This window comes from Myotis yumanensis, unplaced genomic scaffold (assembly GCF_028538775.1).
Source record: "Myotis yumanensis isolate MYYU_CA2020_CCGP unplaced genomic scaffold, mMyoYum1.0.hap1 SCAF_3, whole genome shotgun sequence".
Classification (NCBI taxonomy): Eukaryota; Metazoa; Chordata; class Mammalia; order Chiroptera; family Vespertilionidae; genus Myotis; species Myotis yumanensis.
In genome coordinates this window covers 186,848,478-186,861,768 of record NW_027223754.1, presented here as the reverse complement: position 1 = coordinate 186,861,768, position 13,291 = coordinate 186,848,478, and the positions used below count along the sequence as shown (strand labels likewise).

The 13,291-nt window shown below is 43.2% G+C and overlaps 1 protein-coding gene across 1 annotated transcript; it reads right to left on the bottom strand.

Moving 5' to 3' along the window:
- Window positions 1–4,481: 4,481 nt before the first annotated feature.
- LOC139005634 (dnaJ homolog subfamily C member 24-like) lies at window positions 4,482–5,070 on the bottom strand. Its single transcript, XM_070407828.1, has one exon. It carries the CDS (start codon window positions 5,008–5,010, stop codon window positions 4,564–4,566), a length of 447 nt encoding a protein of 148 aa, XP_070263929.1. The 5' UTR covers window positions 5,011–5,070; the 3' UTR covers window positions 4,482–4,563.
- Window positions 5,071–13,291: the final 8,221 nt, after the last annotated feature.

The window sequence follows — 13,291 nt, the reverse complement described above, 5'->3', positions numbered from 1 at the left end:
TTTTCTGAAGATTACAAGAGCCTTTACCAGGTATATGGAGTGTGCATATACATTGGGGCTTGGAGAGGAAATACATGCTATTTGGCAGAAATCTATGATGTGGGTGTTAAAGAAATTATATGGGCTATGTCACAGTATAAAATGATCAACTCAGTTTTTCATTAACTAATAATATTATTACTTGGACCAAAAATCTTGACTGTTGAGCTTCCAGGTTGGTGGACATGTGGGGGTGCTGGGGAGAGTGGCAACCTGGAAAGGGCATGGAAACTCCACAGCCCTTCCCACATACCTTACCTACACATCTTTCCATCTGGCTGTTCCTGAGTTATATTCTTTTATAGTAAACCTGTAATCTAAAACACAGGAGACACAGAGAGAATAGCACATAAATACAGGCAGAGGTTAGAGTGATGCATTTGCAGCTAAGGAATGCCAAGGATTGCTGACAACACCAGCAGCTAAGACAAAGACAAAAAAACACATGGCTGGTGTAGCTCAGTGGTAGAGCATGGACCCATGAACCAAGAGCTCACCAGGTTCAATTTCTGGTCCAGGAACGTGCCTGAGTTTGGGGCTCCATCCATCGTAGAGGGCTTGCAGGAGGCAGCTGGTCAATGTCTCTCTCTCACAGGTATTTCTATCTCTCTATCCTTCTTCCTTCATCTCTCTCTAAAGAGATCAATAATAATAATAATAATAAAACATTATGAAAAAAATAAAAACACTGATACCTAGTTCATCCCAAACCAATTATACCACTTTCCAGCAGTAGGACTCAGGTGTCAATTTGTTAAAAAAAAAAAAAAAAAAAAGAAAGAAAGAAAAGAAAAGAAAAGAAAAAGACAAAAAATAAATTATTCTCTAAAATCTTCAGAAAACTTCAGAGAGAGCTTGGCCCTTGCCAACATCTTAATTTGGGACGTTTAGCCCCCGGAACTGTGAGAGAATGCATTTCTGTTGTTTAAAGCCACCCAGTTCCTGGTACCTTATTAAGGCAGCCCAAAGAAACCAGTGCAGGTTCCTTCACCTGCTGCCATGCCTACTTGTGGATCAATAAAATAATAATGAAATCTTCCTCTGAGCAAAGCATTCACTTCATAGGGAAAGAAGCACAAAAGTGGCTTCGTTCTCAGCAGATTTATTTTTCTTTTTTTAAAATTTTGTTTTATTGCTTAAAGTATTACAAAGAGTATTACATATGTCTCCTTTTTTTTTTCCTCTCCCCTTGACCTTCCCCTGGCTTCCCCTACCCTCCAGTGTCTTGTGTCCATTGGTTATGCTTATATGCATGCACACAAGTCCTTCGGTTGATCTCTTACCTCTCCTCCCCCATCCCTCCCGGCCTTCCCGCTGTAGTTTGACAGTCTGTTTGATGCGGCTCTCGGAGGATTTTTTTATTTTTTATTTTTGTAGTGGCTGGGTTGTCTCTTATTGGAGAATGATTGAATGCATTTTCAGTTGTGATGGCTTCGTGTGATAAGATTCAAGAAGAAATGCTTCAAGGCATGATCTCTTCTGTGAAATTTGTAGAAATAAGTGTGTAAAGAAAGGCTTCCAGTTTCACTATAATGCTGGATATAAAATACAAGTACTTGATTTATTTTCTTTCAAGAGAGAATTGGATGAGTAAGGATTTTACATTCTATTGTTTTTTTCTGACTAAAGCTAGATCCCTATGTTCTCAATTGCATTCCATTGGAATGACAAAGTTTTTATGTAGGACAAATAATTGATAAAACAGATGTCAAAGAAACGTAAAGCTATAAGCAAGTAGGTTTTGGAAAACTAAAAACCAACCTCAGGGTAGCTGCTGGAACAAACACTAGTCACAGCAGAATGGGAGCTGTATTTCACACAACGTAATGATGGCATTTAATAAATGTGTTTTCATTTAAAAAATAAACCAAACATGACTCTCTCACAGCCTCCAGCCAATCTGTCAGCATATTTCATCAGCTTTTCCTTCAAAACATAGCTAGAATCTGGTCACCTCCATTGCTACCTCTCTAGTATGAGTTTCTATTCTCTGTCCTGGGGATTGTCCTCAGGGATATGCCCTGAGCTTGTGTCCAGTTGGCCTTTATCTCACTCTATGTTAATAGCCCAAATCCTCACAGTGTCCACAGACCTACACGCCTTCCCCAGCAGCCCCTCCATGAACTCTCTCACTGCATTTCCTACCAATCTCCAACATGATCTCTCCTCTCAAGCTTTGGCGGCCTGCTTGCGTTTCCCTTCCCATGAAATGTTCATGCAGGCATCCACGTGGCTTACTCCGTTATTTCCTTCAAGACTTTGCTAAGATGTGACTTTATCAATGGCACTCCCTATATTCCTTCATCCCCCCACCCCCGCCCCAGAGCTCATCACCATGTCCTACACCATGTATAGGACTTGATTATTTGTCTATTCTCTGCCTGTTCCCACTACAATGGAAGCCCCATGAAAGCAGAATGCTTATATGTTTTGTTTATTGCTCTGTGCCTAACCTTTAAGACACTGCCTGGAACACAGTAGTACTAAATAAATTATTTTTTGATACATTATAATTATACCTTCTTTGGTCTCATTCACTAGACTCTATATAAAAGTTATGTCTTGTTAACCTATCACAGTCCTCCACAAATGTTCTTTGAATGGATGAATGTGAAAAGCTTTGAAAATATATACATAATTCCACTTATTTTAAAATTCACTTTATACTCACACCAAATAGCAATTAATAAGCACAGATGGCGCTATTTTTGAGTCGGTGAGGGAAATAACTGAAAAGCAATCAATTTCATTTGAATATTTATTTTAAAATTCAAATTATGCTCTAAAATGTACTAAAGAACTGAGGCAGACATTTTTAATTCTGCAGACATCCAAGACCTACTTATTAGTTTGATGCAAAACTTAGGTTCCCTGTTCTCTTATTTTGATTACTTTTCCCCATTTCTATACCCAGAGTATAAAGAGAAACATTCATCCTCAGGGAATGGCATCGCGAGCAGAAGCGATGAGGGCTGCACTCTAAGAGGATTAAGCACACAAAGCAGATAATTAACTTGCTGAGGCCCCACAGAAAACTGGAGAGTAGCAAGCACAGCATTTGGAGTTACTGTTATCCTAGGGAAGATTGATGCAGCAAATGGCCATGGTTTATGCCTCGGGGTTCGTTTGTAGCCCTAAGTGTTAACATACATAAGAAAAATATTTAACCTAAACATCATGTAAAGAAAATAAAATGTTAATTCACGAAAGTGGTTTGTTTCTAAATATAGGTTGACATCTAGTTTAAGACCAAAACATACTATATGTTTTGCTAATATCTTTGAAATCACTAGCACTAGCACTAGAACTCCAAATAATAAAATTTCACCAGGGAAAATGATGAAAATGCAGAAATACTAGATTTCTCCAAGTACAAACCCGTATAATTGGTTTTATAGCCACTTGCACAATACTTGCCTTGAGTGGAGAAATTATGTGTGATTTTAAGTTTTCTTCTTTGAGCTTTCAGACTCTAAATTTTTTTTAATAAAGAACATATATTTTAATCAGAAAAATCATGAAAAATTACAACATGCTAATATTTTTTTTTCTGATTTGTAGTAATCCTCCTTGAATATAATATTCAGTCCTTAAATTTAGACATTAGAAATGTGCCTCACGTGTCCGAGAGTAAAAGGCCCAGTTGATCTGGCAGAAAAACGGCTCTGAGCCTACCAAATTTGACTCATTCCCTAGGAACTGTTTATTGTAAATTGAAAGTGTACGGCCAGGAGAATAAGTCATCATCTAACTGAAGGGAAACAGAGAGGAATCATTTTTGACAAGCAATCTGACTTTGAAAAGAAAGGAATAAAGAAAGAGAAAAGTAGGAAGGATTTCAGATTTCTTTGATACACTATATGCAAACAGTGGCGATAAATGGGCTACAGTAATTTTTGAAATCTTTCCTAAATAACTATTATCTTCCAAAATCTTAGAAATACTTATTACTATCCCTGAATATATTATTTTGGACAAAATTTAAAATCATTCTTACACAGATATGTCATCAGGGTAGTCCCCCACAGGAGTACCCCCTCTCCTCCCACTCTCTGATTTTGGGGAATTTGATTCCATTTGACCCGGTTCTTAGGTCTCTGCCAATGCAGGATTCGTATACATGGGAGGGTGGCCATCTCCTCAGCCTTGAGTACACTAGCTAGGCTAAGTAACTCCTGTGGTTATCACCTGCAAGCTTAAAAGGTCTAACTCAAATATAAAAGCAAAAGGAAGTTAAAGGCTGAAGGGAATTTCGGCCACCTTTTAAGGACTGAGGAAGGCCTAATTAAAATAGAATTGGACGGGATGGTACCGTTGCTGGAAAGGGGACCTGACGCTTGGCGGGTCTGCCGAGGGATGGCTGGTTGTGTACGGATTCTTTTTTTTTTTTTTTTTTTTTTTTTTTGACAAAAAAAGGTTCCTTTTTTATCACCTTTAGACAGTTGCTTGAATGTATAAAGCTGGAATGGACTTTCCTCAACATGTCTGAATATATAGTTAAGGGAATCCATTTAGTGAACAATTTCAGCTACCATGGAGGAGTTCTATAATTAGTGAACATGTATCACAAGAAATCAGGGTAACTTCTTCGGCTTCATCCTTGGAAACACTGTATTTTCCACCACAACGGCAACTCAGAGAGTAAGAGTGATCATCTTTGTTCCAAGACATTTCTTCAAGATATACTTGAGCATCTACTGGTCCCATATTTCTTAGATCATCTTCATGCTGCTGCAGGTCATACTCTTTCTTTGTCTCTTCATTCCCTAGAATTTTCCATGCCTGATCAATTTCGATGAACTTCTGTATACATTCCTCCACCGTTCCTGCAGGCACATCTGAACTTTGTTTGTCTGGATGATACATTAATATGAGTTTTTGATACTTTTGTTTTAGGTCAGCCATACTTGCAGATGGGTTTGCCCCCAGAATGCTGTACCAATCCTTTTTTGGTATCTGCCCAAATGCCATCGTCCACTGAACAAGTGGGCCTTCTCTGATGAGCAAACTTCATAGAGGCGTCGGAACGGACTCTCCACTACCGGTCGGCCAAAACTCGGGCCGTGTACGGATTCTTGACTTTGTACAGGCAAACAGTTTCACAACACGAGACCAGATGACTTTTAGATGTTTATTAAAACTGGGGACAGTGAAACAAGAAAAGGGCTGGGGAGTTAGCCGAGGCTGGTCTGCTTTGGATCACTAAGTCAGAGAAAAGAGGACCCTGGGAACAGGTCCAGGAGGTTTGCCCGGGATGAACTGCCGCTGCCCAATGCTTCCCTGGTCGCAAGCCTCGTGTCAGGTGCACTGAGGCGGTGGCCTCAAAGGAGACAGGGCGGGGCGGGGCGGGGAAACTATGAGGGCGGAGGCTTTGTGGTGGCCTCATCCTGGAGAGCTGACAAAGAGGCTTTTCCTTCTGAAATGAACTGTGGCTGCCGGGAGCCCCTGGGCCGGAATCCCTGACCATCCCCAGCTCCATCTGACAAACAGGAAGGTGCCCTTGCCAGTAGTGGTCAGGCTGTCAGGATGCAGCCTGAGGAGCAGAGATGGGAACAACCGCCCCAGGCCCTTAGCTGCCTCCGGAAAGCACATGTGGCACTCCAAGAAAAGTCTCCTTAGAGACGGCCACCTTGGCCAGCCCTGGGGGGAGGCGCTCTGCAGGCTCTGGCTGGAGGCACCAGCTCTCAAAACTGGTCGGTAATTCCCAGGTTTGCCAACGGGGTCACTGGGCAGCGAGCCAGGCGGTGGGAGACAGACCACTAGTTCACCACAAGTCACCCACTGTAGGGTGGGTAAAAGTATTCCAGTGCTGACCTACCTCTAATATACCACTGCTGACACTGGTGTGTTTCCTTACAAACTTTTTGCTATGCACTGAAATAGTAAATATAACGTAAAAATGTAAATATTGGGTTAAAAATCAAGTCGGCTCTTTCCATTCAAGACCACATTGTGAGTACCCGCCCCCCCTGCTTATTGTTATTATCTTCATGGCCATGGCCATGTAGCTGCTGGTGCGATATTGTCTGACCTGCTGTGATATTGCGAGGCCTGTAGCTCTCTTTGCAATATTATCCAGCCCTGGAGATGCTTGCCACGATATTGTCTGGCTGCATAGCTGCCATCAGTATACTACCCGGCCATAACAAGTTGTTGGGTGAGCACTTTATTTCCTGTTTCTGATTAGAGTTCCAGGGATGAGGTCAGAAAGCCAGCACCGCAGGCAGGTGATGGCCACACCTGTGTTTCCCGTTTACACTGAGTTCACAGACGAGCCACAGGAAAGTTGGTCACTCATCACACATCAGCCTGTAGCAGGGACTGAGGGTCAGTCCCTTAGGCTCTGCAAGCTGGCTGTATCCTTAGCCCCCTTGGTGCTGCCCCCTGGAGACACTAGGACACAGACAGACACGCACACACACACACACACACACACCCTGCAGCCAACACTTCAGAGTGGCTGAGGGGACCCTGCTCTACACCAGAACGGTGGGCCTCTCTCAGTCCCTCCTCAGCGGTGCCCCCACCCCCTCCCACCCATCTCCTCACAGACAGCAGCCTGTGTTGGTGCCTCTGGTGCATAAGGACCAGCTCTCGGACTTGCAATGGGCATTTGCTGACTAGAGGGCAGCTGTATGCTTTCTATTTGGACCAGGGAACTTGGGGATTGTCTTTTGGCAGGTGAGGGGCACTCGCTAGGAGCAGGCTTGTCACTTCCTAGACAGCCAGCGCTCCGGAGAAGTGTGGGTTGGGCTCCATGGTGCCGTATTGCCCCCAAGCACCCTGACTGCAGGCCCAGCACCTAGAAAGCAGAGGGAACAAGGTCTTGACCGGCGCTGATTCTTGAACCTGCACTTGGAGATTCCCAGGGGTTTAGCAAGAGGACAGGCCTCCTTGCCCAGGGCAGCCCGTGGGCTGGGCAGCAGGTGTCCTTGTTGGAATCCAGGCATGAGTCCTGGATTAGCACTGACCAGCCAAGGGCCAGCACCGGGGGTCCATCCCAGCTCAGCGGCTGTGGCCTGAGGATCAGGCTCCTTCCTGGCCTCTTAGTCCGTGTCCTTGGGGTTCCCACGGAGCATTCCTCAGCCACCACGGCCCTTCCTGGGGCTGGTGCCAACAGGAGAGGCCTGCAGGGTTCCCAGGAGCTCCAGGTGAACATACCCCACCCTCTTCCCACCACTGCCCTGGGGCCAAGTGGCCACACTGTGCCCCGAGGCCAGGCAAGTGCATGGTCCAGAGCTGCTGGCAGGCTGGGAAGTCTGCTCAGCCTACCCAGGAGGCCATGCACCGTCTCGGGCCTCACTGCCCTCCAGTGTCATTCCAGACCACAACCTGGTACAGATGAAGGTGCTCCCAGGCTGTGCATCCATGTAATCGCCTGTGCCTCTGTTATCGGGCCATCAGCACACGGAGACCCAGGCATCAGGACACATCCTATGCCAGCAGAAGCCACTGGCCCAGCTCCCAGCACCAGGCGCGTCATACCCTCTGCACAGGGGACAAATGTTCAAAGCACCTTCAGCGCGGCCTCCTGCCAGGTGGGACCTTTTTGCTGTGCATTTCCAAGAAACCTAGTCTCCGTACATTGCTCTCTCCACGGCTCAGGGGCCTGGGACAGTCCCCTCTCTCCACCCCACGCCTACTTTCCTTCCTGCACCAGTCCGTGCTACTGGCTGTGATAAGCCTTTTATGGGCTTCATCCTGGTCAAACTTTAGTTGCTAAATACATATTTGCCCAGGGTGGGGATTGGTGCCCAGGATTCAGTGTTAAATGGGCCTAAAATCGGATGATTCTTAGGCAGCTCTGTAGGGGCCTGGGTAGCCGTGGGGGATACCAGACCTGGGGTCACACCGAGTTCCAGGCTTCCCTGTCCAGATTAGAAGGCAGCTGATGCTCGGCTGACCCGGCATGAGGTGATGGCCAGCACAGGGACTGAGGAGGACAGAGACAATGTGAAGCCCTGGCAACAGAGGTCCACATTAGTCCACACACCAGAGATCAGCTAGAACGAGACAGGGTCCCTGCAACAGCTGAACAGAGTACAGAAAAGGGGGCATCCTCATCAACCACCTACACTGAGCTCTTGTGCATGCTGTGTTAGTTAACTACTGCTGTGTGACACGTGACCTGGGTGTAGTGCCTGAAAACAACAGGCGGTTATCAGCTTGCCGTGGCTGATGTAGCATAAGAGGGCCATCGTGGTGTAAGATGGGCTGTGTCATCTCAAAGCTTACAGGAAGACAGCCCTCTCCCCCTAGGCTGCCCACAAGGGCTACTACCCCAAGGATGAGACAAGCTGTGGCCCTTTTAAAACCGAGCTTTAGGCAATCAACTGACATTATTGTATTTGCACACCACAAAATTACAATAAAATAATTTGATGCTAATATGGAAGACAGGCTAAAATAATGGCTCTCAAAGCTAGCTGCATTTTAGAACTACATGGGTAGCTTTAAAAATGCTGATCCCCAGACTCCAGTCCAAAACAATTAAATCAGGCTCCTTAAAAATGAGCTCTTTTACCAAGTGACCTGGATGGTATTATCATACAGCTTGGAGTGAGAATCACTAGATTCAAGAGAGAAGCGACTAGACCAGGGGTGGGCAAACTTTTTGACTCGAGGGCCACAATGGGTTCTTAAACTGGACCGGAGGGCCAGAACAAAAGCATGGATGGAGTGTTTGTGTGAACTAATATAAATTCAAAGTAAACATCATTACATAAAAGGGTATGGTCTTTTTTTTTTTTTAGTTTTATTCATTTCAAACGGGCCGGATCCGGCCTGCGGGCCATAGTTTGCCCACGGCTGGACTAGAGACAGAAATACTACTCCTCAGGGTGCTACATTAGGCTCTTCCAGCAGGAGGTGTCAGAGAAAAACTGCAACCCTGGAGAGGAAGAAGGCATTTGCTTTACAGCTGGCTTCTTGGAGACTTCCTATCTGCTTGAGTGGTGACGGCCACTTAGACAGCTATTTTTACAGAAGAGTTAAATAAGTACTCCCAATGACTACGAAGTAGAAGAACCCTGGAGTGGTGACTTTCATTCTTTTTCTTGTGCCACACAAGGGAGAAAGGAAGGGGGGAGAGGCCTCAGCACTTAGGCCTTCAGATGGCCACCACTTGTTTCTGAACTCTATTTCCTCAAACTCTAACCTTCTTCCTGCAGAAGCTGCTCAGGCCTTCACTCTCTAGAGTCCCCACTGAGTTTCTTGGGGAAATTCAACTTCTCCCCACACGAGAAAGGAGCTTCATCGTTGTGTGTGGTTAAACTACACAGGCCAGAAGGTGATGGAGTGTCCCGGGGCCTGGGGTTTGCCAGAGGAACACAGGGATTTTCCAGGGGCCCTGGGAGCTCTGTTTGGTGAGGAAAAGATGGTGAGTGATCTAATTAACTGGTCTCTTCCTCAGTGAGTGCTACTGACACTTCCACCTGTAAGAACAACTCACTTCCATGAGTATTAATTTTCTTCTTAGCACAACATGATCTAGTGGGATATGAGGAGGACATAATCTTCACATTGATGTGACTTTGACTCTATTCTTTTGGGAAAAAGTAATCCTTGAATTTCTGGATATGGATCTTCTGGGTTGTTGTTTTTTCCCCGAGCATGTCCGTATTACTAGAACTGTCACTTTAGTTTGGAATCACTCTTTATAAATCATTGAGGGAAAATAGTGCCAGCTCCAAATGGATTCTTTCAGACAATGTAATATTTCCTCATGGAAAAATGTAGGCGATGGTGAGGGGAGCACAGTCTCATTTTATCCAATCAAACTATGCATATGTCTATGTCTATGTCTATCTCTATCTACAAAACCTTAACAGCTGATCTTATTGTTCAAAACCCTAAGGTTGAAGCAGTACCCAATGTATTCAAATAGAGTCTCCTTTTTCTTCACTTAACATATAATTTGAGATTTCTCATCCTCCAAGCAGCTGATTTCATTTCAAAATCATAAACTATTCTTCTAGCTAAAGTTCTAAGTATATAAACAAAACAAATTCCCATAAAAGAGGGAGGAGAATAAAAAAGAGTACACTTACACTATTCTTGTACAAGTAACAGACTACATAAATACAACGGTCACCATTTAAAAATGAGTGGTATGGGATCTCTGCATTGAAAAATGTATTGGTTTTCAATAAAAGAAAATAAATGTAAAAGACCAAGAATTACTAAAAAAATGAAATGTTTAGACAAAAATTTCCCTATGTGCTCTAAAAAAAAGTAAAAAATATGAACTCTCTATAACAAGAGACAAAATAAGAAATAATGTGAAAACAAATGAAGATGCAAAGGAATGGTTAAGGAAAGAAACTGAAATAAAAAACAAAACATGAGCCTGGACGAGCCGGTGTGGCTCAGTGGTTGAGCGTCAACCCATGCACCAAGTGGTTGCTGATTCGATTCTTGGTCAGGTCACATGCCCAGGTTGTGGGCTCAATCCCCAGTAGGGGGCATGCAGGAGGCAGGCAATCAATGTTTCCCTCTCATTGATATTTCTATATATCTCTCTCTCCCTTCCTCTCCTTCTAAAAGTCAATAAAACGTATTTAAAAAAAAAAAAAATGAATAGCCCAGCCAGCCTGGCTCAGTGGTTGAGTGTTGACCTATGAACCAGGAGGTCACAGTTAGATTCCCAGTCAGGGCACGTGCCCCGGTTGTGGGCTCAATCCCCAATGTGGGGCATGCAGGAGGCAGTTGATCAATGATTCTCTCTCATCATTGATGTTTCTATCTCTTTCTCCTCCCTTCTTCTCCAAAATCAATAAAAATATATTTTTTTAAAACACCATGAATATGGGAGAAATAATATAAATGGAGCCACTTTAAAACAGAGTTGGAGCTGCCATCCCAGAGAAACTGCTTTGCATCTCCTACTCCTCAAACCTTTAGAATGTTTGAAAGGAACAAAATAACCTTTGGACCGGGCCAAAGCAACAGTGTGTTCTAAACAGCTATTTGCAAAGCTAACAGGAAGGCGTACATCCTGACCACCAGACTGAATATTAAAGACATCCTTTAGAATTACCACTACCATGTATACCTAAAGAACAGTTTAGCTTATTTGCACCTATAGAAGTTGCTTCCTTGCCTTATTAACAAGAATAAAAATTCCTTTCTTCTATTCATGTAATTGTTCCCCCTCCCTTTGTCTCACCTCCTAAATGAACACTATTTGGGTTTCTGCCTGAATAAGTGCTTCCAATAACCACAATTCTTTTTTTTAAAAAAAAAAATCTCAAATAAATACTTGCGGCCTCTAACTTTAACCTCTTATTTTTAGGTTAACAAATGACATATAAAAACTACATTGGAAGCAGAATGAAAGATAATTGACTCAAAACAAAGTAAAAAAAAAAGTGTAGAAAGCACCCAGAGTGCAGTAGACAAGATATAACTCAAAGGGAAGAACGCAAATGGAAATAAGTAACTGCCTGAGCCTTTTTCTGGCACACTCAAATGATTACTCTCCTTGCCTTCCTGAGCACATGAATGCCCAGCCAGACTATATTGTGGCTACATGTGTGGCCACATGTCCCAGGTCTCATCAATGTAATGTGAATGGAAGTGAGTTATGCCAGACAAGACTTTTTTCAGATTTGTATTGTAGTCTAAGTCTGTTTCTATGCAATCCTCTTTATTTCCCACTCTCCTTTCAGAGAAGTTCAAACCAGTATTTGCACCTGAAGGCTCTCCCTGCCTACTCACATGTACCCCATGTAACAGGGAATGCTTTCAATGTTTCGTCATTAGGTGTGAATGTTTCTTTAGGATATCCTATCAGGTCCCTTCTATTTCTAGAAGTTTTTATCATGAATAAATGTTAAATTGTAACTTAAACTTTTTACACATATATGGATATCAATTTCTCCTTTAGACTTTTACTGTGATTAATCATATTAATTGCATTAATCTGTCTTCTAATATTAAACCAACTTTGAAGGCAGCTGATCATGACAACACTTTTACAAGTCAGAATACAAATGAGCAGGAAACATACATTCTTTAGAGACAAAGCAATTATCAGTTACATATTCACCTACACAAAATGAGCAATATGTGGATATTAATATTTTACTCAGTAGTTGTTTTAACTTGAGTTGTATCTTTTCTTTTTTTAAAAAAAAATATATTTTATTGATTTTTTACAGAGAGGAAGGGAGAGAGACAGAGAGTTAGAAACATCGATGAGAGAGAGAAACATCGATCAGCTGCCTCCTGCACACTCCCTACTGGAGATGTGCCCGCAACCAAGGCACATGCCCTTGACCGGAATCGAACCTGGGACCTTTCAGTCCGCAGGCCGACGCTCTATCCACTGAGCCAAACCGGTTACGGCTGTATCTTTTCTTTATTTACCTCCATCAATAATGCAGTTATTTATGTAATCACTAAACAAGCATTTGTTGAGCATTCTCTATCCATGAATAAATGCCATTCACTCTTCTGGTACTAGAGTACAAACACGACAAAGTCATAACCATCGCCATTAAGGAGCTCTTCAGTATGTACATGCAGTATGTGTACGGGTGTGCGTTGGACCATAGGGCGAGGTTGGCACAGAGAGGGAGTAGAAGATAATGGAAAAAATATATAGTAAGTGTTGAGCAAAATGCTAAGGAAATAGAATAGGGAAGTACATCATCTGTCTTCAGACTTGACTCTTGAATGGCAACACATGTTTATCACAAAAAAAAAGATGATGGTGGATAAGGAAACATGAAGGACATTTGTGCCGGGTGACTATTTATTGGTATGTGCCACGACATTATGGCCTTGGGGATAAAAGAGTGAATAAGTCACAAAAATGTCTGCTGTTGTCGGTTTAAATTCTATCATCAACGGAAAGAAACAACTTGCCCAAAGAAAGGGCCTTTCTGCCTAGGACAGCTTTTGCACGAGCAATCAGTCACCCGTTCTGGTTGACACACAGAACACCAATTTCCGAAATGGGCTGCCTGTAGGAAGACGATACCAGAGTTTCTACTTACAATTTATAATTTAGTTTAGTACGTAATTATCTGTATACTGAGAGTGCGGGCTCACATTTGACTAATCCGAGTATTCCACCAAAAATCTTTGGGGATCCCTGCTCTAGAGTTCTCTGCACTCCTCAAAAGAAAAATGATTTGAAATTCACTGCATTGAAAGCCACATAACAACCTCTAAAACACCAGCAACACAGAAATGTTCAATAACAGAAAGGGTGGCTGGGGAAATTACTTTTCTTAAGGGCTTTCGG

Excerpts from the sequence above, each read along its gene's own strand:
- LOC139005634 (XM_070407828.1), bottom strand. The coding sequence starts at position 5,010 with ATGGCATTTGGGCAGATACCAAAAAAGGATTGGTACAGCATTCTGGGG.